Here is a 25,998-nt window from a genome sequence, read left to right on the forward strand (position 1 = left end):
AACGGCTCTTCAGAATCCTATGACCATATGAGGAGCCCAATGTTAAAATCTTTGCGGGTAATTTAGTTTTTTTTAGCATTGTCCTGAAAATTTTAATGGGTAGTGGAGACAGTTCAAAGAGGCTATCAGAATCTGTTCCCCATTTCTACTACATTATACTAATGTTTGTTGCCCCAGTTTAAGTTTCATCACATTAGAGCCTGTAAAACAATTTATTTACTATATACATGCGTACTGATACTAAACAAATATGATTAGGTAAAATCTGATATTGATTAATTTTGAGATTAACATTTTTGCTATTAAAAGTCTTAAAGGTCAAGCTTGGGTTCTAGAATGTTTAGGTTACAATAAATAATTGTGCCTTTCTTTTTAACTAATGTGAAGAGAACAAGTGGAATAAAACATTCATCTCTTTAGCACATATGAGAGACTGATTGAAGAATGATCCATATGCAAAACAAAATGCATGTAAAGTGATCATCTCCAAACTGAAAGAAATCAGTAACAGTCTATTTCTTAGATAATAACAGTATCTTGAATCACTAGAACATTGCTTTCCTTGATGAAAGCAAATACTCTAAATACTAGCTTGCAAGTAGTTAACTTTGATAAGAATAATGATACTGATACGAACAGTAACATACACAGAGCTCCTCTTTATAATCTAATAATTAGCTAATTTAATAGTTATAGTTTTCTTAAGGGTAAAGGTTATTAGTTCAGAAATTGTATCTGCTAATACAATAGTATTAGCAAGTGAATTTTAACTGATGCATATACAAGTATCTTTCAATATAAAATTCATTAATGATGGTTATTTTTTCCTGCTGCCATTTGTAATGAATTATTTATTCAAGCTGAAGTCATTTTTAGCTTATAACAGTTATCACTGACTGATAAAAATGCAAAGCTTAAAATATAAAAAGATATGTAAACTTCAAATTATTCATCATAACAGTATCATTAAAGATTATCTGATATTTGGTTAATGTTTACATCTTATAGATCTTAAATATAGTATAAACATGCAAATTAGTTATGCAATTTAACTGTTTCAGCCTTATAAAACACTACTTGATTTTGCATACTGAAAATGACTCATAGAACTGATGACTGAAAGTCAGTGTTCACGACGAAGGCTGAAACAAAGTAAGAAGTAGATTACTGTCTATTCATATTGTCATATTTATACAATATGTATTTAATGACAACATTTTATTAACATATTTGTAATTATAAAAGAATAGGTACTTTCACATCTCTATCAGGACTTCTATGAGTAAGATACAAGGCAACTACAAGTAAAAATAATAGAAAATACAATAAACAGAAACACGTCAATATAAAAGTTGAAGTAGAAAAATCAAAACCCCCACTTCTACCAATAATATTCCAATTATATCTTTGCAGAGTTGCTGACAAGATAGGGTTAAACAGAGATGGCTTCATGTAGAAGAGCAAGAAAACTAAATCAGAAATATCTTTAAAACTTACAATTCTATCGTTTGAAAATAGAAAACATATTCAATGCATATTTATTTTTATAAAAGTAAAGATGTACCCAGTGGCAATGTTCCATGTAGATTCACTGTAAACAAGACTATGAATCTTTCTTAGACTTTTATGACTTTTGCAACCAACTATGATATATAATAAAAATCTTAAAATGCCTTATAGATATGGGTTGATGACCTGGGCTATGTTTCAAAACAGAGTTCACTTTATCTATCCATCCATCTATCTGTCCATTCATCAGATTCTGAGATATTGCAACTCAACATGAAGAATAATAGTATGACTTTAAAACAGGATTTTCTTCAAAAAATACATTTTATTATTAAAAATGTGATTGCCCTGTCAATATTTCCTTTAATGTATATATGCACTTATTTATTCTAGAAATCATTTAAAAATTATAGATTGTCACATTTATTTCAGGGAAACATAAGTAGGAACAAAAAAGGGAAAGAAAAGAAAAAAATCTATTTGATAAAATCACTGCAGATGGTGACTACAGCCATGAAATTAAAAGACGCTTGCTCCTGGGAAGAAAATTTATGACAAACCTAGATAGCATATTGAAAAGCAGAGACATTACATTGCCTACAAAGGTCTGTCTAGTCAAGGCTATGGTTTTTCCTGTGGTCATGTATGGATGTGAGAATTGGACTGTGAAGAAAGCTGAGTGCCGAAGAGTTGATGCTTTTGAACTGTGGTGTTGGAGAAGACTCTTGAGAGTCCCTTGGACTGCAAGGAGATCCAACCAGTCCATTCTGAAGGAGATCAGCCCTGGGTGTTCTTTTGGAAGGAATGATGCTAAAGCTGAAACTCCAGTACTTTGGCCACCTCATGCAAAGAGTTGACTCATTGGGAAAGACTCTGATGCTGGGAGGGATTGGGGGCAGGAGGAGAAGGGGACGACAGAGGATGAGATGGCTGGATGGCATCACCGACTCGATGGGCATGAGTTTGGGTGAACTCTGGAAGATGGTGATGGACAGGGAGGCCTGGCGTGCTGCACTTCATGGGGTCGCAAAGAGTCAGACACTACTGAGCAACTGAATTGAACTGAACTGAAATCTATCTTATATGCAAATCTACTTTATCATGTAATATATATGCTAATCTATACCATATAATATATAAATGCATATGTACATGCTAATGTATCTCATATTATGTATACTTCTATATCATATTTAAGTGTACATGATTTATATGTAATGATATATATCTGTTTTTAATTTAGTCCTTTCAGCTTAATTAAGTTTTGTCAAGGGTTCCCTTGTACTTGCCTAATCTCAAACACACAACACTCCGCTTCTAACTAGTAGACTACATGAAGTCTTCATGAAAATTTTAACACCTCATATGGTTTACAGGTGTGGAAAGAAAAACTACCCCATAGAAATATCTTATTTTTAAAGATACTTTATACTGTTTTTAGATAAAAAATACAGGTTGTTTAATCTTCTTTCAAAAAATAAAACCTAAGCTTAAATTTGAGTAAAATAAATTGCTTCATGATTTCAAGACTCACCAACACATTTTCACTTAAAGAAGCACTGACTGAGCTTTTTACTTGTTAGAAGTGCTAGTTTTATACCGTTTATGTAAACTTAGAAAAGGTATTGATTTATTCTCACTAATACTTAGTATTAGTGTACTTAAGTTTGTAAATAGCCAGACAGGCACTAAGAAGCTCATCTCAAAAACTGTTAGATGCAAATAAATAAATGTTCTAAAATTTAAAATCACTGTTCCCATTCATTTATTAATTTTCTTATATATCTATTTACTTCAAAAGTAGTTCATAAATTATAATTAAAGGTATAATTATAAATCATCTCTCATCATTCTCTTCTCTCGCATTTAATGCTCTCATCCTACTGCTTTCAATAACTGGTATTTGTTCTAACAATAATCTCTATTTTCTTACTATATAACTAGATTTCAATAAGAAAATGCTTTTTTAAAAAACATTTATTAAAACATTTGAAAAACATTTATAAAAAACATTTGAAATTGTTTTCAAAGATTTGTTGAAAATGAAGGCCATAGGAGTCTATGAAAACATCCCTAATCTAAAACTGCTGCTTTTTGTTTTGTTCATCAAAATGATTAGACAAGTTGCTACCAAAGCAAAGGTTATGATAGACAACTCAACCAAGACATTAATATATTACATTTTAGAGAACCAAGAAACCTAAAATGTTTATTTTTGCTTTAAAAGCCTTATAACACAAAGAAGAATTATTTACCATAGCTCCAAACGTCGCTCTGATGGGTGAATTTCCTATAATGTATACACTCCAGAGCCATCCATTTAATTGGCATCTACAGAAAAATAAGAAGTGTAAGTCATATAAAAAGTCATTTCTATATTTCCTCAATATGAGTCTCTGGATTTGCCTCTCTTGTATGCATAGAAAAATAGAAATGTGTTATTTTCAAAACAGGGAGGAAATGAAATCTAATCTTGAAAAGAATTAATTACAAATATTTATTTTTAAAACCTTCATAAACAGTAAAAAGGGAAATAATAAGTATCACTTTCTAAGCTTACTATTCAGTGATCAAGTTACTAGTTAATATTATGATTCACAATATCAATTCTAAAACATCTAATACATCTATTTCTAATAATGTGATCATACTATATTGTTTTCCCCCAAATAAGATTCCCTACATTTTCAGGAACCCTTTCCACCCTCAAATTTCAGGCCACTGATAAAATGAACTCTTTCTATACCCATTCTCTCCCTCTCCTCTCAGATAATTTGGTCACTAAAGCACCTAAAATAATGAATTCCAAAGTTAGCCTTCCTTTGTTCCCCAGCCACAAATGATCTCCCTCGACTTGGGTAGCCAGTATTGAAAATATGTACCATTTTCAAAATAGGAATTATATAAAAGAATATGAGAGGATCAGTACAAATCCATCATCACTGTAAGAAAAGCGACTCAGCTCACATACCCTGCTGCTGATGGGTCAGCAGAACAAGTTTCAACTACGAAGGGCAGTGTTATAGAACTGGGAATATAATTAGATTCTATGGAATAAAGATAAACACTTCTACCTCACAGTTGAAAGCTTAAAACTAAATAGGCCTTTGAAATCATGAGGTTGGCTGCTCACCAAGGTGACACCAAGGTAACTCAGTGACAGAATCATGGTATTCAGTGAAAGGGAACAGAAGACACATTGAAAGTAATTTCCCTATGGGCAAGGAGTTAGCCGACTTTATGGACTACAGACACTGTTAAAGAAGTAAGTTTAAATCACAGGTGGCTTGATAAAGACTTAATGGTTACTAGGCATTTAAAGCTCTAATGAATCTTGCTTTAGACAAATCTTACAGCTGTATGTTCTCAAGACAAGTGAAGTCATGTGATTTATAGACTTCTACTTCGGTGCAGTGCTGTAGTGAATTTCAAAGCTGTGGTCTCAAATGGCTGCAATTTGTAGTAAATAAGCAAAATAGGCTAATAAAATCAAGGGAAACCCAGAGAAAGCTACAAAACTGAAGATTTAAAAAATATACATGTTGTGTTTTGCTTTGTGTTTGTGATAAGATTTAAATATATATAGTTTTATTTATAAGCTTTTAGTATAAAAATCAATGTTTAGCATTTGGAGGCCTGTCACTGTAAAATGATTATAATATGCATCTGGATGAGCCATGATGAGTAAAGGCAAATAATAAACATATTTACCTGACACATTAATTACTTGTCTTTGTTAGCATGCACTTATAGGCTAAGGCTGCATCTGCTGATTTGATTTGGTCTCTTCTGATGTAAGTTTATCCAGGCCAAGCTAGATAAGCCTCCACATGAAGAGGAGGTATCCTCAATAGTTAGCCAAAAATAACAAGCTAAACTGTGGGTTAATGAAGAAAGATAAGAACTGGAACTAAGGCATGGATTGAGACCCCATATGGTGAATGAGAGGGGCAGAAAGACAGCTGCCAGGCAGGGCTTGTGGGTGGAGAGTCAGAAAAGTTAGAAGAGGCAGTGGCACTGTTCCTTCGGGTAGAATGGTTGACATTCTAGTAGAGGGAGTCAGAGAATACTGGCTTGACCAAAAAGTTCTTTTGCTTAGTGAGTTTCTGTTACTGTTGTTGTTTAGTTGCTAAGTCATGTCCAACTCTTGGGACCTCATGGACTGTAGCTCACCAGGCTCCTCTGTCCATGGAATTTCGCATGTAAGAATACTGAAGTGGGTTACCATTTCCTTCTCCAAGGGATCTTCCCAACCCAGAGATCAAACCTGAGTCTCATGCATTGCAGGCTGATTCTTTAACACTGAGCCACTAGGGAAGTCCTGATTAGTGAATACTTTGTTCAATAAAAGTCTTAGTGAAAATGAAAAATGTGTCTTTAATTTTTACTTAAAGCAAAATGAACTTTTTGGTCAATCCAATAAATAAACTGGTAAATCATATGCTATAATGAAAACAAACAAACCAAAAAACCGAGCCAGATAAGAGCAATCTGTTGCTTTTGCTACAGGAGAATTAGAAGTTAAATAGAATGTTCAGCTTTCCAATATCTATGATTCTTGGTAGTAGCAAGACTTCTCTCTAGTCTATGAGAGAGAAGTACTTCTCTGATCTCTTTGTGATAGTCTTAAATTAGTACGATCAATGAAACAATTTATATTGCCCTCGATTAAAATGTAATCTTTAGAGTTTCTTGGGAGCTACCCACTCCCCATTAGAACTGACATAAAGACCACTTGGATCCAGACACTCATCATATTTTAGCTACTTTTGAGAAATGGAAGTTGGTAATACATACTATATATATTTTTAAAATATTCTATTAATATATATGTGTATGTATGTGTATGTACATGTATACAACTATATGTATATATAGTTGTGTATATATATGTATGTGTGTATGTGTATGTATGTATGTGTGTGTATGTATGTGTATATATATATATATATATATATATATATATATATATATTACTGTGGGTAGGAGAGAAGGCAAACAGTAGAACTAAGATTTTATAATCTCTTAAACCTCAGGTTTGTTGGCTTCTTTCTATAACATATAAGGAGATAAAAGGATATTACAGTATATTTTCAAGTAATATTGCTCTCAAAAAGATATTCACCTTTCCTCCATCAGCATTATACTCTTTTTCATCTCCTTCCAAGAGTCTTGCTAGTCCAAAATCCGTGATTTTCACATGGTTTGGAGATTTCACTAAGACATTACGGGCTGCTAAGTCCCGATGAACAAGCCGTCTTTCTTCCAGGTACATCATTCCCTGAAAAACACCAAATTTCCCAAAGAAGCAGTTAATGCCTAGGGTTTTCCATTGTCAAAAAAAGGAGTTTCCTAGCTTTCAGGTGTAAGTGCTTGATTTCTCTAAGTGATGTAAAAATTTGATAATATTTCCAAAATTAGGGAAAAGGCAGATGTTAAAAAGCAAACCACAAATAGCTTTGGCTTTTATTCCCAAAAGCCTTATAAAAGCAGAATGGATTACCTGCACATGAGCTCATTGTTAGATCATTTTTCCCCCAGGTACTTTATATTCTTTTGCAAACACTTTCATTAGTGAGAATGAAAGTGTCCTAATAGACTGGCTAATGGAAAGAGATGAGACTACCAGACCACATGACCTGACTCTTGAGAAACCTATATGCAAGTCAGGAAGCAACAGTTAGAACTGGACATGGAACAGACTGGTTCCAAATAGGAAAAGGAGTATGTCAAGGCTGTATATTGTCACCCTGCTTATTTAACTTCTATGCAGAGTACATCATGAGAAACGCTGGGCTGGAAGAAGCACAAGCTGGAATCAGGATTGCTGAAAGAAATATCAATAACCTCGGATATGCAGATGACACCACCCTTATGGTAGAAAGTGAAGAGGAACTAAAAAGCCTCTTGATGAAAGTGAAAGAGGAGAGTGAAAAAGTCAGCTTAAAGCTCAACATTCAGAAACAAAGATCATGGCATCTGGTCCCATCACTTCATGGGAAATGGATGGGGAAACAGTGGAAACAGTGTCAGAATTTGTTTTTTGGGGCTCCAAAATCACTGCAGATAGTGATTGCAGCCATGAAATTAAAAGACACTTACTTCTTGGAAGGAAAGTTATGACCAACCTAGACAGCATATTAAAAAGCAGAGACATTACTTTGCCAACAAAGGTCTGTCCAGTCAAAGATATGGTTTTTCCAGTGGTCATGTATGGATGTGAGAGTTGGACTGTGAAGAAAGCTGAGCACTGAAGAATTGATGCTTTTGAACTGTGGTGTTGGAGAAGACTCTTGAGAGTCCCTTGGACTGCAAAGAGATCCAACCAGTCCATTCTAAAGGAGACCAATCCTGGGTGTTCATTTGAAGTACTGATGCTAAAGCTGAAACTCCAATACTTTGGCCACCTCATGTGAAGAGTTGACTCATTGGAAAAGACCCTGATGCTGGGAGGGATTGGGGTCAGGAGGAGAAGGGGACGACACAGGATAAGATGGAGGGATGGCATCACTGACTCGATGGACATGAGTTGAGTGAACTCCTGGAGTTAGTGATGGACAGGGAAGCCTGGCATGCTGTGATTCATGGGGCTGCAAAGTGTCAGATACAACTGAGCAACTGAACTGAACTGATCATGTATTTGGACTGACCCACATATTTTTGTTTTCTTCTCAATATCTTGTTTCATGTCATCTTCCCCCATACACCCACTCCAAAAAAATTCAGCTATCCATACTTTTCAAAAGTATTTCATATAAAGGTTTAATGGAGGCAAAAATCACCATTATAGATTCTATCAAGGCTGAGAATTATATTATTCTTCTTGTGTGCATGCTAAGTTGCTTCAGTCATGTCCAACTCTCTATGACCCTGTGGACTGTAACCCACCAGGCTCCTCTGTCCATGAGATTTTCCAGGCAAGAATACTGGAATCAGTTGCCATACCCTTTTCCAGGGGAATCTTCCTGACCCAGGCATCAATCCCACATCTCTTGTGTCTCTTGCATTGGCAGGTAGGTTCTTTACCACTAGTGCCACTTGGGAAGCCCTTATTCTTATCAATTATGCAAAAAATGAAATATACCCTAGGGGCATTCAGTTCAGTTCAGTTGTTCAGTCGTGTCTGACTCTTTGCGACCCCATGAATCACAGCATGCCAGGCCTCCCTGTCTATCACCAACTCCTGGAGTTCACTCAGACTCACATCTATCAAGTCAGTGATGCCAGCCAGCCATCTCATCCTCTGTCGTCCCCTTCTCCTCCTGCCCCCAATTAAAAGCCTATAATTTAAAAATTGGTTTTGATGACATTAGTAGTCACTATGAGAACTCACAAGTGAAAGTACATCATTTATAAAGACCTTCAAATTAGCCTTTAATGTTTTCTTCATAAAACATATATGTAATTAAAAATAGTGTATTGCTGATTGCCAACAAGAGATATAACTGGATTTTCCCCCAATACACACACACACATATGTATATGTACATATGTGTACTGTTTGTTGTTGTTTAGTTGTTAAGTCATGTCTGAGTGTTTTGAGACCCCATGGAGTGTAGCTTGCCGGCCTCCTCTGTCCATGGGATTTCCCAGGCAAGAATACTGGAACAGGTTGCCATTTCCTTCTTCAGGAATCTTCCTGACTCAGTCATATTGAACCCACATTTTCTGCATTGGCAGACATGTTCTTTACCACTGAGCCACCATGGAAGCTCATGCATATGCATACATATGTGTTATATGTATACATAGCATGTATATTAGATTATGGACAAGTAAAAAATAATCCAGTAACAATAGCTGTTCATTGTATTTCATCAATAGGGAAGCCAAGAGTCATGAAACACTAGCCTAACTAAAAGGTTGAAGCAAAACCAAGGAAATGAACTCAAAGGTCTATATTAGAGTGCTCATCCTTTGTTTGAGTGAGCATATTTTTGTTGAAGAGTAAGGGAAAATTCTATATTTGAGGATTTCAGTGGTGAGAACAAATCAGAAGTGTTATAAAATGGTTGAAGCACACTCTCATGCCAATTGCAAATCAATGCTGCTGGCAGTTAACATTACAACTGCAGGACTTTAAAGGATTAATGGTTTCTGACATCAAACAAAAGCTGTGGTTAACAGACATATAAATCAGAGAGGTCAAAAAATTATGAACCGTATTCTCCGTATACTCGGTGTAGTGGAAAGAGAATATTGCTTCAAGCAGCATCATGAGCCGAGCACTATATAAATGCCCATTAAACACAACCAGTGCAGATACTGCCTGATATGGTTCAATCAGTCAGCAGTTGGGTGACATCATATGTATTAGTGTTTTCTGAAATCAATCCACATCTGGGATTTATGGGAGCTTTGTCCTCTTTCCTAAACAGTGCCTTCTCCTTGATCATGCCAACTTGGAGATTTCTAGAATAAAGTGAAGTGGAGTCGCTCAGTCGCGTCCGACTCTTTGCGACCCGTGGACTGTAGCCCACCAAGCTCCTCCGTCCATGGGATTCTCTAGGCATGAATACTGGAGTGGGTTGCCATTTCCTTCTCCATTTCCTTCTAGAATAAAGTGAACATGAAAACATAAAACCTCTGAATGCTTTAAAGAATTAATAAAAACAGTCATCGCCTTGGAGATAAAGTCTGTTTGATAATTTTGTCCCTGTACGAAGTGTTCACAAAAACATTCATCATTCTTTTTCTTACCATCTTCATAACAGAATATGGAAAGCATGTTGGCAAGAAGCTGATATTCAGATCCACACACAATGACAGAACACATACTATATGCCAAGTACTCTGCCAGACACCAGAAAGACGAAAGAGAGTCAGAGAAGGTTTGTGCATTAGAGGATAGAAGCTAATTAATAAAGTGGGCAGATATGGAGTAAAAACTTGACCAGATCGGTGACGTGTGGAAGGCACCTAAGGAGAGCTGTATTTTGAGGACCATCTGTTGTATAGTCTAGCAAGTGTGCATGAGCAGGGAGGCTTCAGAGAGGTACTATGGCCTAAGTAAAGCTTTAAGGATGGCTGTCCACCAGTTGGACAAGGTAGGGGAAAATTGCAGTAAGAACAAGCCCAGGAGAATTGATAGCGTAGCATGCTTGGACAAAGTTACGTAACTTTGTATTTCTGAAGTATTATGCATATGGTGGGTGATGAGACTGAAAATAGAGTAAGAGGCTAGATCCAAGAAGGACCCTTTATAAATCATGATAGAGAATTTGACCTTTGCATTTTATGCAGCATTCAATGTGGCGATGCCCTCTTTTTAAGAGGAGAGTGACACAATTATCACTGGAGCCTAAAAAAATACCACCTGGTGCCAGTATAGAGGCTGGATTACACACAACTATAGCTAAAGTCAGGAGTCACTGCCACATTACAGGAGAAAAGTGAGGAGAGTGTAAAATAAAGGTTGTAAACTGACCACCCATGAGCTATCCCATTTTTGTATGCCGACACTGAATGAGTTTCATATATCCTATTTAGTTAGTTACTGGCTATGCTCTTGAAGGGCATTTGGTCCCCAGTTTGCTAGGATCCTACTACTCACTATCATTTTCAAGAATTCAGTCTTTATTTGTTTATGGTAGTCACCAGCTCCTATATGAATGTCTGAATCTTCAACTAAACTAGGCCAGAGGGAACTAGGGAGAGGAAAATTTCAGGGTACATGATAAAATAACCATCCTTGGTAAACGACTGTACAATGATCAAGAGAGTAAATTGAGAATAAGCCTGTGCTTTTGTAATTTAGGTGGATAATGATCCCTTTAATTAGATATTATCCTAATGTAAATATATGTAAGAAATATATATTCTACTAGTAGGGAACTAATATTCAACAAGAAACTTAAGACTTTAATGACACATTGACTGTATAAGCAAGGCCTCAAAATTCCAAAAGATCTTTGACATCCTATGCATAAAGCCTCAGCAGGTGATAGACTATCCTGAACCTCAATACAATTTGTCTGTAAAAAAAAATTATTTTCTTCAAAATAATGAGAACTAAATTCAGGAAACCAGATGGTAATCTCTACTGTTTCTCTTAGCTATCTGACCATGATTATAAGAGATAAAAACAGAAGCACCTGTCTCATTATCAAATCATCAAAAAATGTTTGAATTATTGCTTTGTAACTATGAAACATCATCATACAAATGAACACTTTCAACTTATTAATCATGACTGCCACCTAAGTTCTAATTTCAGGTTCTGAATAGGAGTGTTGCAATCTGTGGATTTTTCACAATAGATTTCTTCACATCACAGTCATTGGAACAAGATTTTCTTACCAGATCTCATTAGAATCACATTCTTTTCTAGATTCCTTCAAAATAAAATCACTCCTTAAACCAGAGCATGATGCAACTAAGTGGGCAGACAGTTATTAGAAATATCAGTAACAAAAATAAACTGAAGTCTCTTGAAGTCTGAAGATAATAGAGGGATATTGCTTTGGAATGCCAGGAGATGCAACCAGTCCATTCTAAAGGAAATCAGTCCCGAATACTCACTGGAAGGACAGATGTTGAAGCTGAAACTCCAGTACTTTGGCCACCTGATGCGAAGAGCTGACTCATTTGAAAAGACCCTGACGCTGGAAAAGACTGAAGGTGGGAGGAGAAGGGGACGACAGAGGATGAGATGGTTGGATGGCATCACTGACTCAATGGAAATGAGTTTGAGTAGACTCCGGGAGTTGGTGATGGACAGGGAGGCCTGGTGTGGTGCATCCATGGGGTCGCAAAGAGTGGAACATGACTGAGTGACTGAACTGAACTGAATTGCTTTGGTTGAAAAGGAACCTCTTACTCTGTTCTGTAGAAACTCCCATGTCCTTGCCCTGCCAGCTCAGGTGGACTATATAATAGGAATACTAACACTGACAACAGCCTCAGCTAATATTGATTGAGTTCTTAGAACATGGCAGGCATTGAACTAAACATGTCTACATAGGTCGGTTAACTTCTCTAGTGGCTCAGTGGTAAAGAATCTGCCTCCGGTGCCGGAGACACAGGCAGGAGATGAAGGTTTGATCCCTGGGTTGGGAAGATCACCTGAAGAAGAAAAACGGCTATCCACTCCAGTATTCTTGCCTGGGAGAGCCCCTGAACAGAGGAGCCTGGTGGACTACAGTCTATGGCATTGCAAAAGAGTCGGACACAACTGAGCACCTAAACAACATGAGACATACTACTTTTACCCTATTCTAAATATGAGAAAACCCTGATAAGAGAGGTCAAGTTACTTGCTCCAAGTCATGTATTTAATGAGTGGTAGAACTGGGATATGGTCCCTTGGTGTGGGACTCAACGTCTGCACATTTAAGCCCACCTCCTCTCTTGATGGATGACTGGGTAGCGTGGGCATACAGAAATGAATGTACATAGTAATGTCATATAGTTTTAAAAGATCCTAGTACTTCTGCAGAAAAAACATATCATCAAATGTTTCTGTGAATTTCAGTGCATAATGAAGGTGACTGACATGTTTGCTTTTATATTTAAAACTCTGCTAAATTATAGAATTTCTTATAATATAGCAAGAAGTTAAACTGTGTAAATTGGAAACTTAATTCTCGCTATGGTCACAGGGTATGTAGGATGGTGGAGTGGCTTTTAGCATAAATTTTGGAGTTGATTGCTTGTCTAAAATCCAGAGCTCTGCCATATTCTAACTATGTGACTCTAATGAGTTGATTAACCTCTCTATCGCTCACCTTCTTCCTCTCTAAAACAGCCACAATAGCACCTATCATAAAGGTTGTTGTGATGATCAAATAGTATGTAAAGTAGTTAAGTTACTACTTAAGTAGTAGTAGTATATGTAGTAAGTATAGAAAAAACAATGTCGTTCCACTGATAGTTATCAACAGTTCCAGTGCATAAGAATCATTTACCCTCATTAACTTGAATTGCCCATTTTAGAAAATCTGTGAGCTTCAACTAATATATCACAGTGGGTGTTCAATAAATGTTTGCAAATGCTGATACATATACCCATAACTTCCCATCATAAATAATGTGTGGCTAAAAATTTCAGAATAATTACTGTTCACGATATTATTTTAATAACAGTTCACCTGAGGGTGCTGTCATATAAGGAGAAGGAAACAGTAAGGAATCTAATAAAAGATCTGGTGCTTCCCATAAATATATCACAGATTCAGGAATTTAGTGAAGATAAAAGTTATAAACAGTATAGGTCAAAAACTTTTCAGTGCTGCAGGATATTTTCCTTGAGTGAATAAAATAGTAACTTTTCTGTACCAAAGTATTTGCCTTTTATCACTCAGCACTTAGGGATATTTTGGGTAGAGGTGTTTTAGGGGTGGGCTTCCCAGGTGGCTCTAGTGATAAATAACCTACCTGCCAATGCCAGAGACATAAGAGACACTGGTTCAATCCCTGGGAAGATCCCCTGAAGAAGGAAATGGCAACCCATTCCAGTATTCTTGCCTGGAGAATCCTCATGGACAGAACTGCCTGGCAGGCTACAGTCCATAGAGTCAGACATAACTGAAGCAATTTAGCACGTACCTTTTAGGGGCATTTTTTTCTACTCCTTGATCCAAGTGCTGCAGTTCTGATTTTACTCAAACTACTCAGAATTTACTACCACTCAAACCATTCAGAGCTTCACCATTTTCATACGTGCTCTGAATGCTGTAATGTGTTTTCAAAGACTGCTTACTTATTTTCTATTTTGCTTCTACCTCTTAAAATATGTGTCAATAAACACAAGCTCACAGGGGAAAGTCAAATTTTACTCTTGACTTTCAGGAATGCACTTTAATATAAAATCCAAGGATAATCTTATTATAATTGAATTTAAAGTTTTAATCTCAGGTTAGAACTGACTCATATAAACTACTCTATTGGAAAAAGTCAGTGACTGACAATTTAAAACTATTGGTGTTGATGAAGTATTGGCAATGACCTTTTCAGCCTTATGATGTCTGACTCACAGCTGGCTAGCAAAAATGCATCACTATTATGCTTTAATCCAATGTTAAAATGTATTCTTACCAGCTGCAGGAAGCTAACGGAAGTCAAGAGAGACCAGACTATTTCTGACAATAAATATTTGCTTCCCACATATAGGCCAGGCGACAATTTCATCAAACACGTGCGTGGAGCTAAAATTTTTAAGCTGTAGTCAGTCTTCACAGGCATTCATCTCTGGAGTTAGCAAGAGTACATTTTTTTTCTGATTTCATTCTAATGACCTGAAGCTTTCTTAATAACAGGGAGCTTCAAGAAAGCTATCTTCAAATGAGAACTGCTCCTCTTTTCCACCTTTCCTTCTGAAAGCAATTCTATCCTTGAGAGAAAAAAGAAAAATCTAACTCTAATGCTCTCTACTGTTAGGGCAAAGGATATGAGCATGTTCAAGGGAAGGAAAATACTTTTCTGGATGAAGTGACTGACTTTATCCACATAGCGTGTGGAGTGAAACTAAGGTGGCTCTGTAACTGAATCAACTAAGTCTTTTTCAACCAGCCAAAGCTGGTTCATGGCACAGTAGAAAGAACACAGAATTGAGTGTTACAAGAAAGAAGTCCCAGACAGGCTGCTCACAAAGGTTTACGGCCACAGGTACTCAATTCACCTCTTCTATAAAAGTGACAAATTGGCCTAAATGATCTCTGAGGTGTCTTCTAGCTTTAAATTTTTATTCCATGATAGATGGGACTGTAAAATACATCCATCTGAAATATTAAATGGTGGCCAATAATAGACACAGAGAACAGTAAAGAAAGAGGAAGAGTAGTTGTTTCACTTCAAATGTTTAGTGAGAACCATGAATACATTTTAGTAAAAATCAGTTTAGTGCAACCCAATGTTTAAACCCTGGCTACTGACTATCTGTGTGACCTTGGTCAATTTATTTGTGTTTTATTTTCTTTTTTCACTAAATGGGGATAATAATAGTATCTACCCTGAGGATACAGTTTTTCCAGTGGCCATGTATGGATGTGAGAGTTGGACTGTGAAGAAAGCTGAGCACCGAAGAATTGATGCTTTTGAACTGTGGTGTTGGACAAGACTCTTGAGAGTCCCTTGGACTGCAAGGAGATCCAACCAGTCCATTCTCAAGGAGATCAGCCCTGGGATTTCTTTGGAAGGAATGATGCTGAAGCTGAAACTCCAGTACTTCGGCCACCTCATGGAAAGAGTTGACTCATTGGAAAAGACTCTGATGCTGGGAAGGATTGAGGGCAGGAGGAGAAGGGGACGACAGAGGATGAGATGGCTGGATGGCATCACTGACTCGATGGACGTGAGTCTGAGTGAACTCTGGGAGTTGGTGATGGACAGGGAGGCCTGGCGTGCTGCGATTCATGGGGTTGCAAAGAGTCGGACATGACTGAGCGACTGAACTGAACTGAACTGAACTGAGGATTGTCTTGAAGATCCAATGCCTTAATATTTGTAAAACATCTAGAACATTGAATATCCTACAATACCATGTGTTAAATAAATAATCTCAAATCCATCCTTCTTATGAAAGACACAATTCAACCACTGTAACAGAAAGAAAAGGCAGCCAGTTAAAATACCTGCTGGTTACTCAGCACTGTTGGGTATGGCAACTTCTGTTTTTCATTCTCTGTGCCCCTGAATGTTCTTCCTATTATTCTGCTCAGAGGAAGAAAAGCAGATTCACATGGTTGTCCCAGACTGGCTTGGCATTGATACTCAAGTTTAATTTTCATGTTTTCCAATTGTACCTATGATCTTCACAAGACTTGGTCAGGTTGAAGTTCTTAAGATTATTTTGAAATACTGAGGACAACTGAATTTCTGTCATTTTAATAGTGTGTGATGAAAACGTTGCTATTTGAAATACAGTTATCAAATTTGGTTCCAATAATATGTTTGTGCATGTGTGTGTGTACACACACACACATGCATGTAGTAGATGCTATCGTGTGGCACCCAGAAACCTCTTCATGCCCAAGTTCTCATAACCTCAGCCTCTGGGAGTGTTGACTGCTGATGGTTTTAATCTCAGCTGCCTTTGTTTTGGGGCAGTGACTCCACAACCCAACTACAAGGATGCTGCTTTGCCAGGGGTTTCACCCTCTCATGGGAGGCAGACCATAACCAGTTATTTGCTGATGTTGAGTTACAAAGGACATACCTCCTCTGGACAACTATGAAGTGCTATTCTAGTTCCCGAACACTTTATGGGATCAAATTATTCCCCTTTGTTGCAGTTTTACCATAGTTGAACTTTTCCTTCTACCTCATGTTGATTTTTCACTGTCTGATAGATGTTGTTCTTGAGAATACTTATGCAAACTCTCTACATGAAAACTTTTCTCAGAGACTGTTTTCTAGGAGCCAATCTATCAATGCCAAGCCCGTCTGGGACAACCATGTGAATCTGCTTTTCTTCCTCTGAGCAGAAGAACATTCAGGGGCACATAGAATGAAAAACAGAAGTTGCCATACCCAACAGTGCTGAGTAACCAGCAGGTATTTTAACTGGCTGCCTTTTCTTTCTGTTACAGTGGTTGAATTGTATCTTTCATAAGAAGAATGGATTTGAGATTATTTATTTAACACATGGTACTGTAGGCCGTGTGTGTGACTGTTCTTCCTTTATGATCTCAAGTTCTCAGAATTTTAAGCTAACCAAACTCCATACTTCATGCACACTATTGTTATTGTTTCCCTGTATCCTCTATCTCAATTCCATTTCTTATTCATCATAAATACCCACAATAATGTTTTTAATACATATCCTTTCAATCTGTATATGCTTACTTTGTCTTATTTGTATTTTCTAACCAGTGTTTTATGTCATTTCTAATATATAAATAGTATCATATATTAAATAGGATCATGTTTTACTTTAGAAACAAACATGCTGCTCTACATAATCTAGTTCTCATAGTCGCACTAAATTATACATACGAACTCACAAACATAAACACATATATAGCATTGTTACTGTTTATTCCTGGATACCAAACTTACCTCCATATTCTTGACACTGCAAATAACATTAATACTATTTGTAAAATGCTATAAATTTGCTTTACAACATAAATTATTTTCTCTTCAGTACTAGTTTAAATGCAGAAGAATCTAGACAAACAATAATGGTCACTGTGGAAGATACAATATGGAAAGATTTCTTGTTGATTGAGAACACTGAAATCATATGGGAAGGACAAAATATAAGTGGGTATATTATCATTATAAATGTTTGTATCTATGAAATAGTTAACATTTACATACACACTCAAGGCCAGGGGACTGTTTTAGGTGCATATGTACAGGAATTCACAAGAACTCAGTGAGACCTGTGTTACTATTATTTCCATTTTAAGATAGGGAAGCTGATCCACAAAGAAATAAAATACTTTCCCAAGAGTGTATGGCAAAGCCTAGGAGAACCAAGAATTGATTGCAAGCACTCCAAAGGCAACAATCTTAATCATCACACTTTATGACCGTGTATGTTAATAACTATATAAAACCATACATAAAACCAACAAAAGACAGTATATACAACTGAATGGTTATTAGGTATACAATAAGTGCTCTAATTCAATAAAGAGAACTTTCTGTACATAACACTCATTTGAAACTTGTAAACAAACTTCAGTTTTTCTGGATTTCCTAGGAGAGTACTCTGTAGGCACTTCATAAACCAACGTTTGTGAATTCAACTATGTACTTGCAACAGTTTGAAGATTTCTTGGCATTTACCTGGTATTCTATATATATTTGTGGTTGGATTAAATAAACAATAAGACCAAAATTTTGAAAGGCTGTCCAGGCAGTAGCTTTTTCTTTGCAATGTAAGTAGAACAAATGTAAAAATCTGTGACATTTAAGGTAAGATGGGGCAAAAACAAACCCTGCAACAATTAGGCCAAATCCCCCTGGGTTGGGAAGATCCACTGGAGAAAGGATAGGCTACCCATTCCAGTACTCTTAGACTTCCCTTGTGACTCATCTGGTAAAGAATCAGCCTGTAATGTGGGAGATCTGGGTTTGATCCCTGGGTTGGGACGATCCCCTGGAGAAGGGAAAGGCTACCCACTCCAGTATTCCGACTTAGAGAATTTCATGGGCTGTTTAGTCCATGGGGTTGGAAAGAGTCAAACACAACTAGCGACTTTCACTTCACTTCACTTCCAGATAGTAATATTTGAACACAAAGCAAAGTGGATGAGGACACTATTTAAAGATTCCTGAGGTTGGCAGGGGTAACAGCATTTTTCCTTCATTTCATACAATTTCTTAAAATATTTCTTCAGGAATTTTATTCATCACTTTTCCCAAGATTTTGAAAATTTCCATTGGAAAAATTTGCAGAACAGTCTCCTTGATGCTAAAAAATTTCTCTTAAAGAAACAAAGAAATGAAAACAATAAAATAAACAAAAAGTATGTTTAAAAGCATGTGTGAGAAGCCAATGCTTTCCTACTAAATAAATTTCAAGTAAAAAACTCATCTGTCTGGATCAAGAGAATACTAACCATGCTATGGTTCTTCCCTCTGATTGACCTCTTGTCAATATGATTACAAATGAGAGGAGTGAATCTTGTAGTGTCCACACTCTCTCAGAGAGGTAAACCTAAAATGGATTACTTCTGCTCCTTAAGCAACTGATCAATAAAGCTGTGGATTGCAATGAGAACGGAAATGTCTGTGGGTTGTAGTAGTTATCCTCTGTGTCTCTTTAGAAATTAATTAAAAATCAATGAAGTGTGCAGCCTATTAATACAGCAACCTCTAGATCAACAGATAGAAACTGAGCCTTTCTCTGAGCATACATATTGTGCAAATACTCTCAAACACTATAGGGAGGTGGCTGGATGTCTGATGCCTTAGTTATCATTGAACAGAAACAAATCGTTCCTAATATTCTCTACTGTCACAGAGTCACATGCGACTGGTTGGAAACCATCAAGTTCAATGTGTGGGAATATGTATGCTATAGTTTCCTTCTTAAGACAAGTATATGACTTACTATAACTTTTATTTTGTGATTTATTTACATATGAGTCTAGGCAGTTGATTTATAACTACTGAATATTTTTAAATAAGCATCTTCCTGTGAAAAAAAAGTAAAATTCCTAGATGCTAAAAGTCCTCATATGATTTAAGCAAATTTAGTGTCTACATGTAATAGGTGTCATTCAATCCAGTTTTTCCTCTGTTCTATTTGGATGCCAATCGACCTGGTCCACCTATGCAAATGCTTACCCAGCACATTGAAATTTGAAATTAAAATTTGAAATGGTGGTCCTAAACCACTCTCTTCCCCAAGTCATCCAACTACTTCCCAATGCTTACTCTGACCGCTTTCCTCTTGCTTAGGGTCCTTCCTCCTCAAAATCTTCAGAAGGATCTGAACTATAGCTTCCAGTTTTCATCTCAATCCCTTGCATTTGATTTGGAAGCCCATTTTGAACCTTTATACTCTCTCTCTGCCAGAATGCTAGGACTTTATCTCTAGTCCCTGAGTAAGGGCATAGGAGCAAGAAACAACTGCTTGTAACCTTGGCTCATTTTCTATCCTGACATTACTCTAGAAGGAGCAGATATCATCACAAAACTATAACATGAGGATGGTTTTGTTCTATTTAAACTAATAAGTAGTTATCTTCTGAGTTTCTGCCATCTTCCTAGATTTGAGGCTACATATGGGTAATGGGGCTTCCCCTGTGGTTCAGAGGATAAAGACTCCACTTCCAATACAGGAGACACAGGAAACATGGGTTTGATCCCTGGGTTGGGAAGATCGCCTGGAGGAGAAAATGACAACTCACTCCAGTATTCTTGCCTGAAAAATCCCTTGAACAGAGGAGACCATCAGGCTACTGTCTATGGGGTTACAAAGAGTCAGAAGCTCATGATATCACATTAAGGACACAAATTTCACTGTTTCTAGGCCCAATCTGCTTGCAGAGCACCTGTTGCTACTTGCCCCTTTGAAGCCTTTCCGGGTACTTCTGAGCTCCCCAAGGGAGACTCCCAGAAGTTCATAAATATTTTCTTGGTTCTTTTTCCCAGGGCTTTTCAGTGATACCTGCAGTCATTAAACCTTAAGCTGGAATTTCGGTGGAAATGCTATCTTTGTGCAGGCTGTGACTTCTTGGTGCCTCAAAAGCTACATCTTATGATAATTCCAAACAGTGAGTGATGATCTTCTATCCTCTCCTTCTCACCATATCAAAGCATAGCTGTCTTCCACACAGCCTTGGTAACGTGTGCTAACTGCTTCTGAACTCTGTGTCATATTTTGCCCCCAGTTCTATCAACAGCTATTGTTGAGACTCTAGTCTCAAAGACTCCTTCAGAACCTCTTCAGTAGCCTCAGCTCCTTACTCCTTAAAAACTCAGAGCTAGTCCAAGAGATAGTCATGAAAGACTATTCCTCCATCTTTGCTTAGCTCTCTTCTCTTTGACCTTATGCATTTTCCATCATTTCTGCATCTTCCATTACCCTTCAACACCTGTGTCCACATGAACACAAGCTGTCACATGCATGACAGAATAATCTCTCTTTCTCTCTTAGTGACCCCATGGACTGCAGCACGCCAGGCTTCCCTATTCTTCACTGTCTCACAGAGTTTGCTCAAACTTATGTCCATTGAGTTGGTGATGCCATCCAACAATCTCATCCTGTGTCGTCCCCTTCTCCTCCCTCAATCTTTCCCAGCATCAGGGTCTTTTCCAGTGAGTCAGCTCTTTGTATCAGGTGGCCAAAGTATTGGGGCTTCTGCTTTGGCATCAGTCCTTCCAAAGAATCTTCAGGGTTGATTTCCTTAGAATTGACTGGTTTGATCTCCCTGCTGTCCAAGGGACTCTCAAGAATCTTCTCTTGGCACCATAGTTCGAAAGCATCAATTCTTTGGCGCTCACCCAAAGTCCTCAAGTAACTTGACTCAGCTTGTCACTCCTGCTTCTCTTAGAATTCCTCACCTGGAACTCTATGATCCAAACCCACCTGAAAATTCACTTGACTCCTTTGTCTTTGCACTTACTTACCTTGAACACCCCTTCACCATATACTGCTATACTCCTCCAACTATGCTTCACACACAAACTTAGTTAAATTACAACACACAATTAGATCACCAATTAGATATCTTTTATTTCACAAGACTTCCCTCACTCCCAGGTTGTGTCACTCTATTAACTGACCTCACAATGTCCAATTTTCCGTATCTACCTCAATGTATTTATCTTAGTGTGTGTGTGTGTGTGTGTGTGTGTGTGTGTGGCCACACCTAGAAGCATGTAGGATCTTAGTTCCTAACCAGAGATCAAACCCACACCCCCTGAAGTGGAAGTAAAAAGTCTTAACCACTAGACTGCCATAGTAGTCTCTGACTATCCATTTATCTTAAACTTAGCCATGAGATAATCAATTTTGATAAAACAAGTTTCTTTTGTATGGCTAAATCAAAGTTCCTTTACAAAACAGAAAGAACACGCCACTTATGTTTTGTTAGGCTGCAACTTCTATGCTAAGCTTTAGAAATACTGCTGCTTCTGCTGCTGTTGCTTCAGTCATGTCCGACTCTGCAACCCCATTGACGGCAGCCCACCAGGCTCCCCTGTCCCTGGGATTCTCCAGGCAAGAACACTGGAGTGGGTTGCCATTTACACAACATCTTATACAATGTTACCAATTTCAGGTGAAAGGTAGAAGGAAACCTCAAAAACATGATTCCCAAATGAGTACTCATCTACTGACATGATTAGTTTATAAAACTATTTTTTTTAAAGATAATTAAGCACCAAAGAGAGGAATGGAAATAAAAAACTGTTTTGGCTTGTTCAAAATCTAAAAGCTAAAGATTTAATCTGACTGCCTTTCATTCTTTTGCTGCAAACCCTTAAGGACTATGAACTCTTGGAGCTGTGAATGGTGTACTCCTGCTGAGATGACATAATTCAATTTGACTCTCCTCCCATTTACCAATTTCATCACATTTTAGACAGTCAGTAAATAGTAGTCGACTGATTGATTGCCTTTTCTCTCTACTCCTTCTATTCATCCATACTCCTTCTATTGGCACTGAATCACCAGATTAGGAGGGAAAGAACTCAAAGCAATAATAAATATACTCACATACATATCGTTTCACAATTACAAGCAAAGAAAGACAAAAAGGATAATAAATGTTTAAAATTATTGGAAGTAAATTTTTATTTTTATAATGATTTTTATTATAATGTCCCTTTGTTTTTTTTTTAATTTGTTAATTATAGAATAATTGCTTTTTGCTTTCTTTTTAAAATTTTAGATGTTAAATTATCTGCAGATATTCCACCTTACTTACATGGGTTGCAAATTGCTTACTAATATCTTTACTTCCAGGAACCCTGGGGGTTTTGCGCTAAATGCTATCTGCTCTTCTACAATGGCAGGAAAGTCAGAGTGCTGCTCATGCCCATTGTCAAAATGAAATTTGTAAGTTTCTATCTTTATTCGTGCTTTATTCTAGTTCACAGATTTATGCAGTTAATATCTCATATAGAAGAAAGTTGAACATACATATCACACAAACTGTTCTAAAGGATTATCTGCAAAGCATTCCTGTTCATCTTTGACAGTTAGAGAGTGAAATATAATGATGAGTGTTAGCTCTAGAACAAAACTTTACAGGCTTCAATACTAGCTCAATCACTCAGTAAACACACCTCTGTGACCTAACCATATTAGTGAGGTTCTCAATTTGCCAGTCTCTTCGTCATTGAATGGGGATACTAATAGTACTTCTCACAAAGTTGTTATGAGAATTAAATGTTTGTCCTTGCAAAACTCCTAGAAAAACACCTGCTCAATGGGAAACACTCAACATTGTTGGTTATTGTTAATGACGTCTTTGTCCAGCACCTGACATTACAGATGATTCTTATTTTTCAACATTTCAGCTTTCAAACAACTTGCAATGTTTTCAGACATTTTCAAGCAAACTTTTATGCTTAGAATCCCAAATATCATCGATCACTACACATCCATATGTTCTGATACTGTTCTCACACAGAACAGTTTTAATTTCAGCAAAATTATGTTTTGTGCTTGATGTGAAAGATATACTTAGGCATAACGGAAAATGTAAAGGAAGTTCTCTGAAAGTATAGAAAAGGAGAATATAACACTTTTTTGTTGATTCAGAAAAGGTGAAATTTAAGGCCGAGATTGAATGAAACATAGATATTTAAAATGTTGGCTTTAATACAGTAAGAGCATTCTAGATAGGGTAAAAAGCATGACAAAACACACACACACACACACACACACACACACACACACACACACACACACAAAACACAGAGTCCTAATAGATAACAAATGTTTGGAAAAAAATCCAAGAAGTTCTATGAGGATGGGACATAAGTTGATGAGGGCGAGAAGTGTCAAAAATTGTTAGTTGCTTAGTTGTGACCTACTTTTGCAACCCCATGGACTGTAGCTTGCCAGGCTCCTCTGCCCGTGGAATTCTCCAGGCAAGAATATTGGAGTGGGTAGCCATTTCCTTCTCTAGGGAGTGTCACAAATAAGTGTCTAACTTATTACTACCTACTAAGGCATGAACTGTGGTGTTGGAGAAGACTCTTGAGAGTCCCTTGGACTACAAGGAGATCCAACCAGTCCATTCTAAGGGAGATCAGTCCTGGGTGTTCTTTGGAAGGAATGATGCTAAAGCTGAAACTCCAGTACTTTGGCTACCTCATACGAAGAGTTGACTCTTTGGAAAAGACCCTGATGCTGGGAGAGATTAGGGGCAGGAGGAGAAAGGGATGGCCGAGGATGAGATGGCTGGATGGCATCACCGACTTGATGGACTTGATGGAGTTTGAGTGAACTCTGAGAGTTGGTGATGGACAGGGAGGCCTGGCATGCTGCAATTCAAGGGGTGGCAAAGAGTTGGACGCGACTGAGTGACTGAACTGAACTGAACTGAAGACATGAAAGGGGTCACTGAAAATTTGATGAACAAATTGACATGATCAGATTTAGCAATTGTGTAAAGAATAGACAAAGACAAAAGAAATTGGAAAGGATCAGGAAGATTGATCAGGATGTTTGGGTTGGCCAAAAAGTTCATTTGGATTTTTCCATAGCATCTTACAGGAAAACCCCAATGAATGAACTTTTTGGCGAACCCAGTATAATACTAGCACAGATAATGTTTTTGTTTTTCTAACTTTTTTGTTGTACAGTACATGGGACCTTAGTCCTCTGACCAGGGATCAAACCAATGCCCCCTGCATTAGAAGCACAGAGTCTTAACTACTGGACCATCACGGAAGTCCCCTTGGTTTAGCATTTGACTAAGGCAGTAACTTGGAAAATTAATCTTGGTTAAGGGCAGCAGATGAAGATGGAAGCTCATCAGTGATAGTAAACCCTCTTATGAAAGGGTGAGAGAATGCAAATTTTTCCAGGTAATACTCTGTGGAAAATATTATTGTTAAGTGAGTGGGTAACAGAAAAGGAAACCAACAAGGACAGAGTGGTACTGTGGATCTGGAGAGGAAATGAGAGAATTTCAGGAGGGTGAAATTAATCAGTGTTAGGTGCAATAGAGAGATCAAAAAAGATAACTGAATGGGGACTCTTGAGTTTGTAAATGGGAATATTGGTGTAGTAGTCATCTCAGGCTGCCACAAAAATACCATCCTGTCTATGATCCCTAAAGTTCATGTTCTTCTGACTGTGTAACATATGTATATTTCATTTGCAGAGCCCCCTTAACTTGTTCCAGCGTCAACTCTGAAGTCTAAAGTTTCATCTAAACACCATTTAAATTTGAGGTGTGAATCAGCTCCTCTCCATCTGCTAACCTGTGAAACCAGACAAGCTAGGTGCTATGGAAATACAATGGACGGTGGGCATAGGATAGCTATTCCCATTCCAAAAGGAGGAGTAGGAAAGATGGAAGGTGATGTGTCTCAAGCACATCCAAAACATAGTTGAATGAATTCCATCAGATCTCAAGGCCCAAGAATAGTCATCTTTGGTGCAATGCTCTGCCTTCAGAGCAAGGACCAATGGGACTGTAGTCCTGCCTCTGTAGAAGAGCTGGGCAGGTCCCATTCCATTCTCCATAGCTCCAGAGAGCAGTCCTAGCTCATGGCTCCGGGTGGAGGCCATCGAGCCTGTGTAAACCAAGGCACTGGCCCCATTCATTTCTAAATTACCTTTTACTAAAAGACATTTCCCCCTTCCCTTAAAGAATAGTGGGTATTCACAGCCAAATAGCTCCAATTTTCTTGAGGAGCTACTCAAGGAATTTAACAGCCTTCTTTCATTTTTTTCCTGTCTTGATTCCCTTCAGTTCAAACTGGTGGTATTTCTGCTTATATGATATCATAAACTTGTTATCGATTGATATGCCAGCAGTGTTCTCTTTAGAATATGCTTCCTAATTTTTTGCAATATGGATAGTCTGATAATTTTTCGAATCTTTAAGTTTTGGTTCCTTTTCACTT

General features: G+C 37.4%; 1 protein-coding gene across 3 annotated transcripts in view; it reads right to left on the reverse strand.

Annotated features, from left to right (window-relative positions):
• Positions 1-25,998, reverse strand: part of ERBB4 (erb-b2 receptor tyrosine kinase 4) — a 1,296,210-nt gene that overhangs the window by 50,554 nt on the left and 1,219,658 nt on the right. For all 3 annotated transcript variants that reach the window (XM_060410398.1, XM_042244993.2, XM_060410397.1), the window contains exons 21-22: positions 6,635-6,790; positions 3,765-3,840 (exon numbers count right to left, since the gene is read on the reverse strand). In XM_060410398.1, coding sequence (XP_060266381.1) covers positions 3,765-3,840; positions 6,635-6,790 — 232 coding nt within the window. The remainder of the gene's footprint in view (positions 1-3,764; positions 3,841-6,634; positions 6,791-25,998) is intronic.

The sequence above is a fragment of the Ovis aries genome, chromosome 2, assembly GCF_016772045.2.
Source record: "Ovis aries strain OAR_USU_Benz2616 breed Rambouillet chromosome 2, ARS-UI_Ramb_v3.0, whole genome shotgun sequence".
NCBI lineage: Eukaryota > Metazoa > Chordata > Mammalia > Artiodactyla > Bovidae > Ovis > Ovis aries.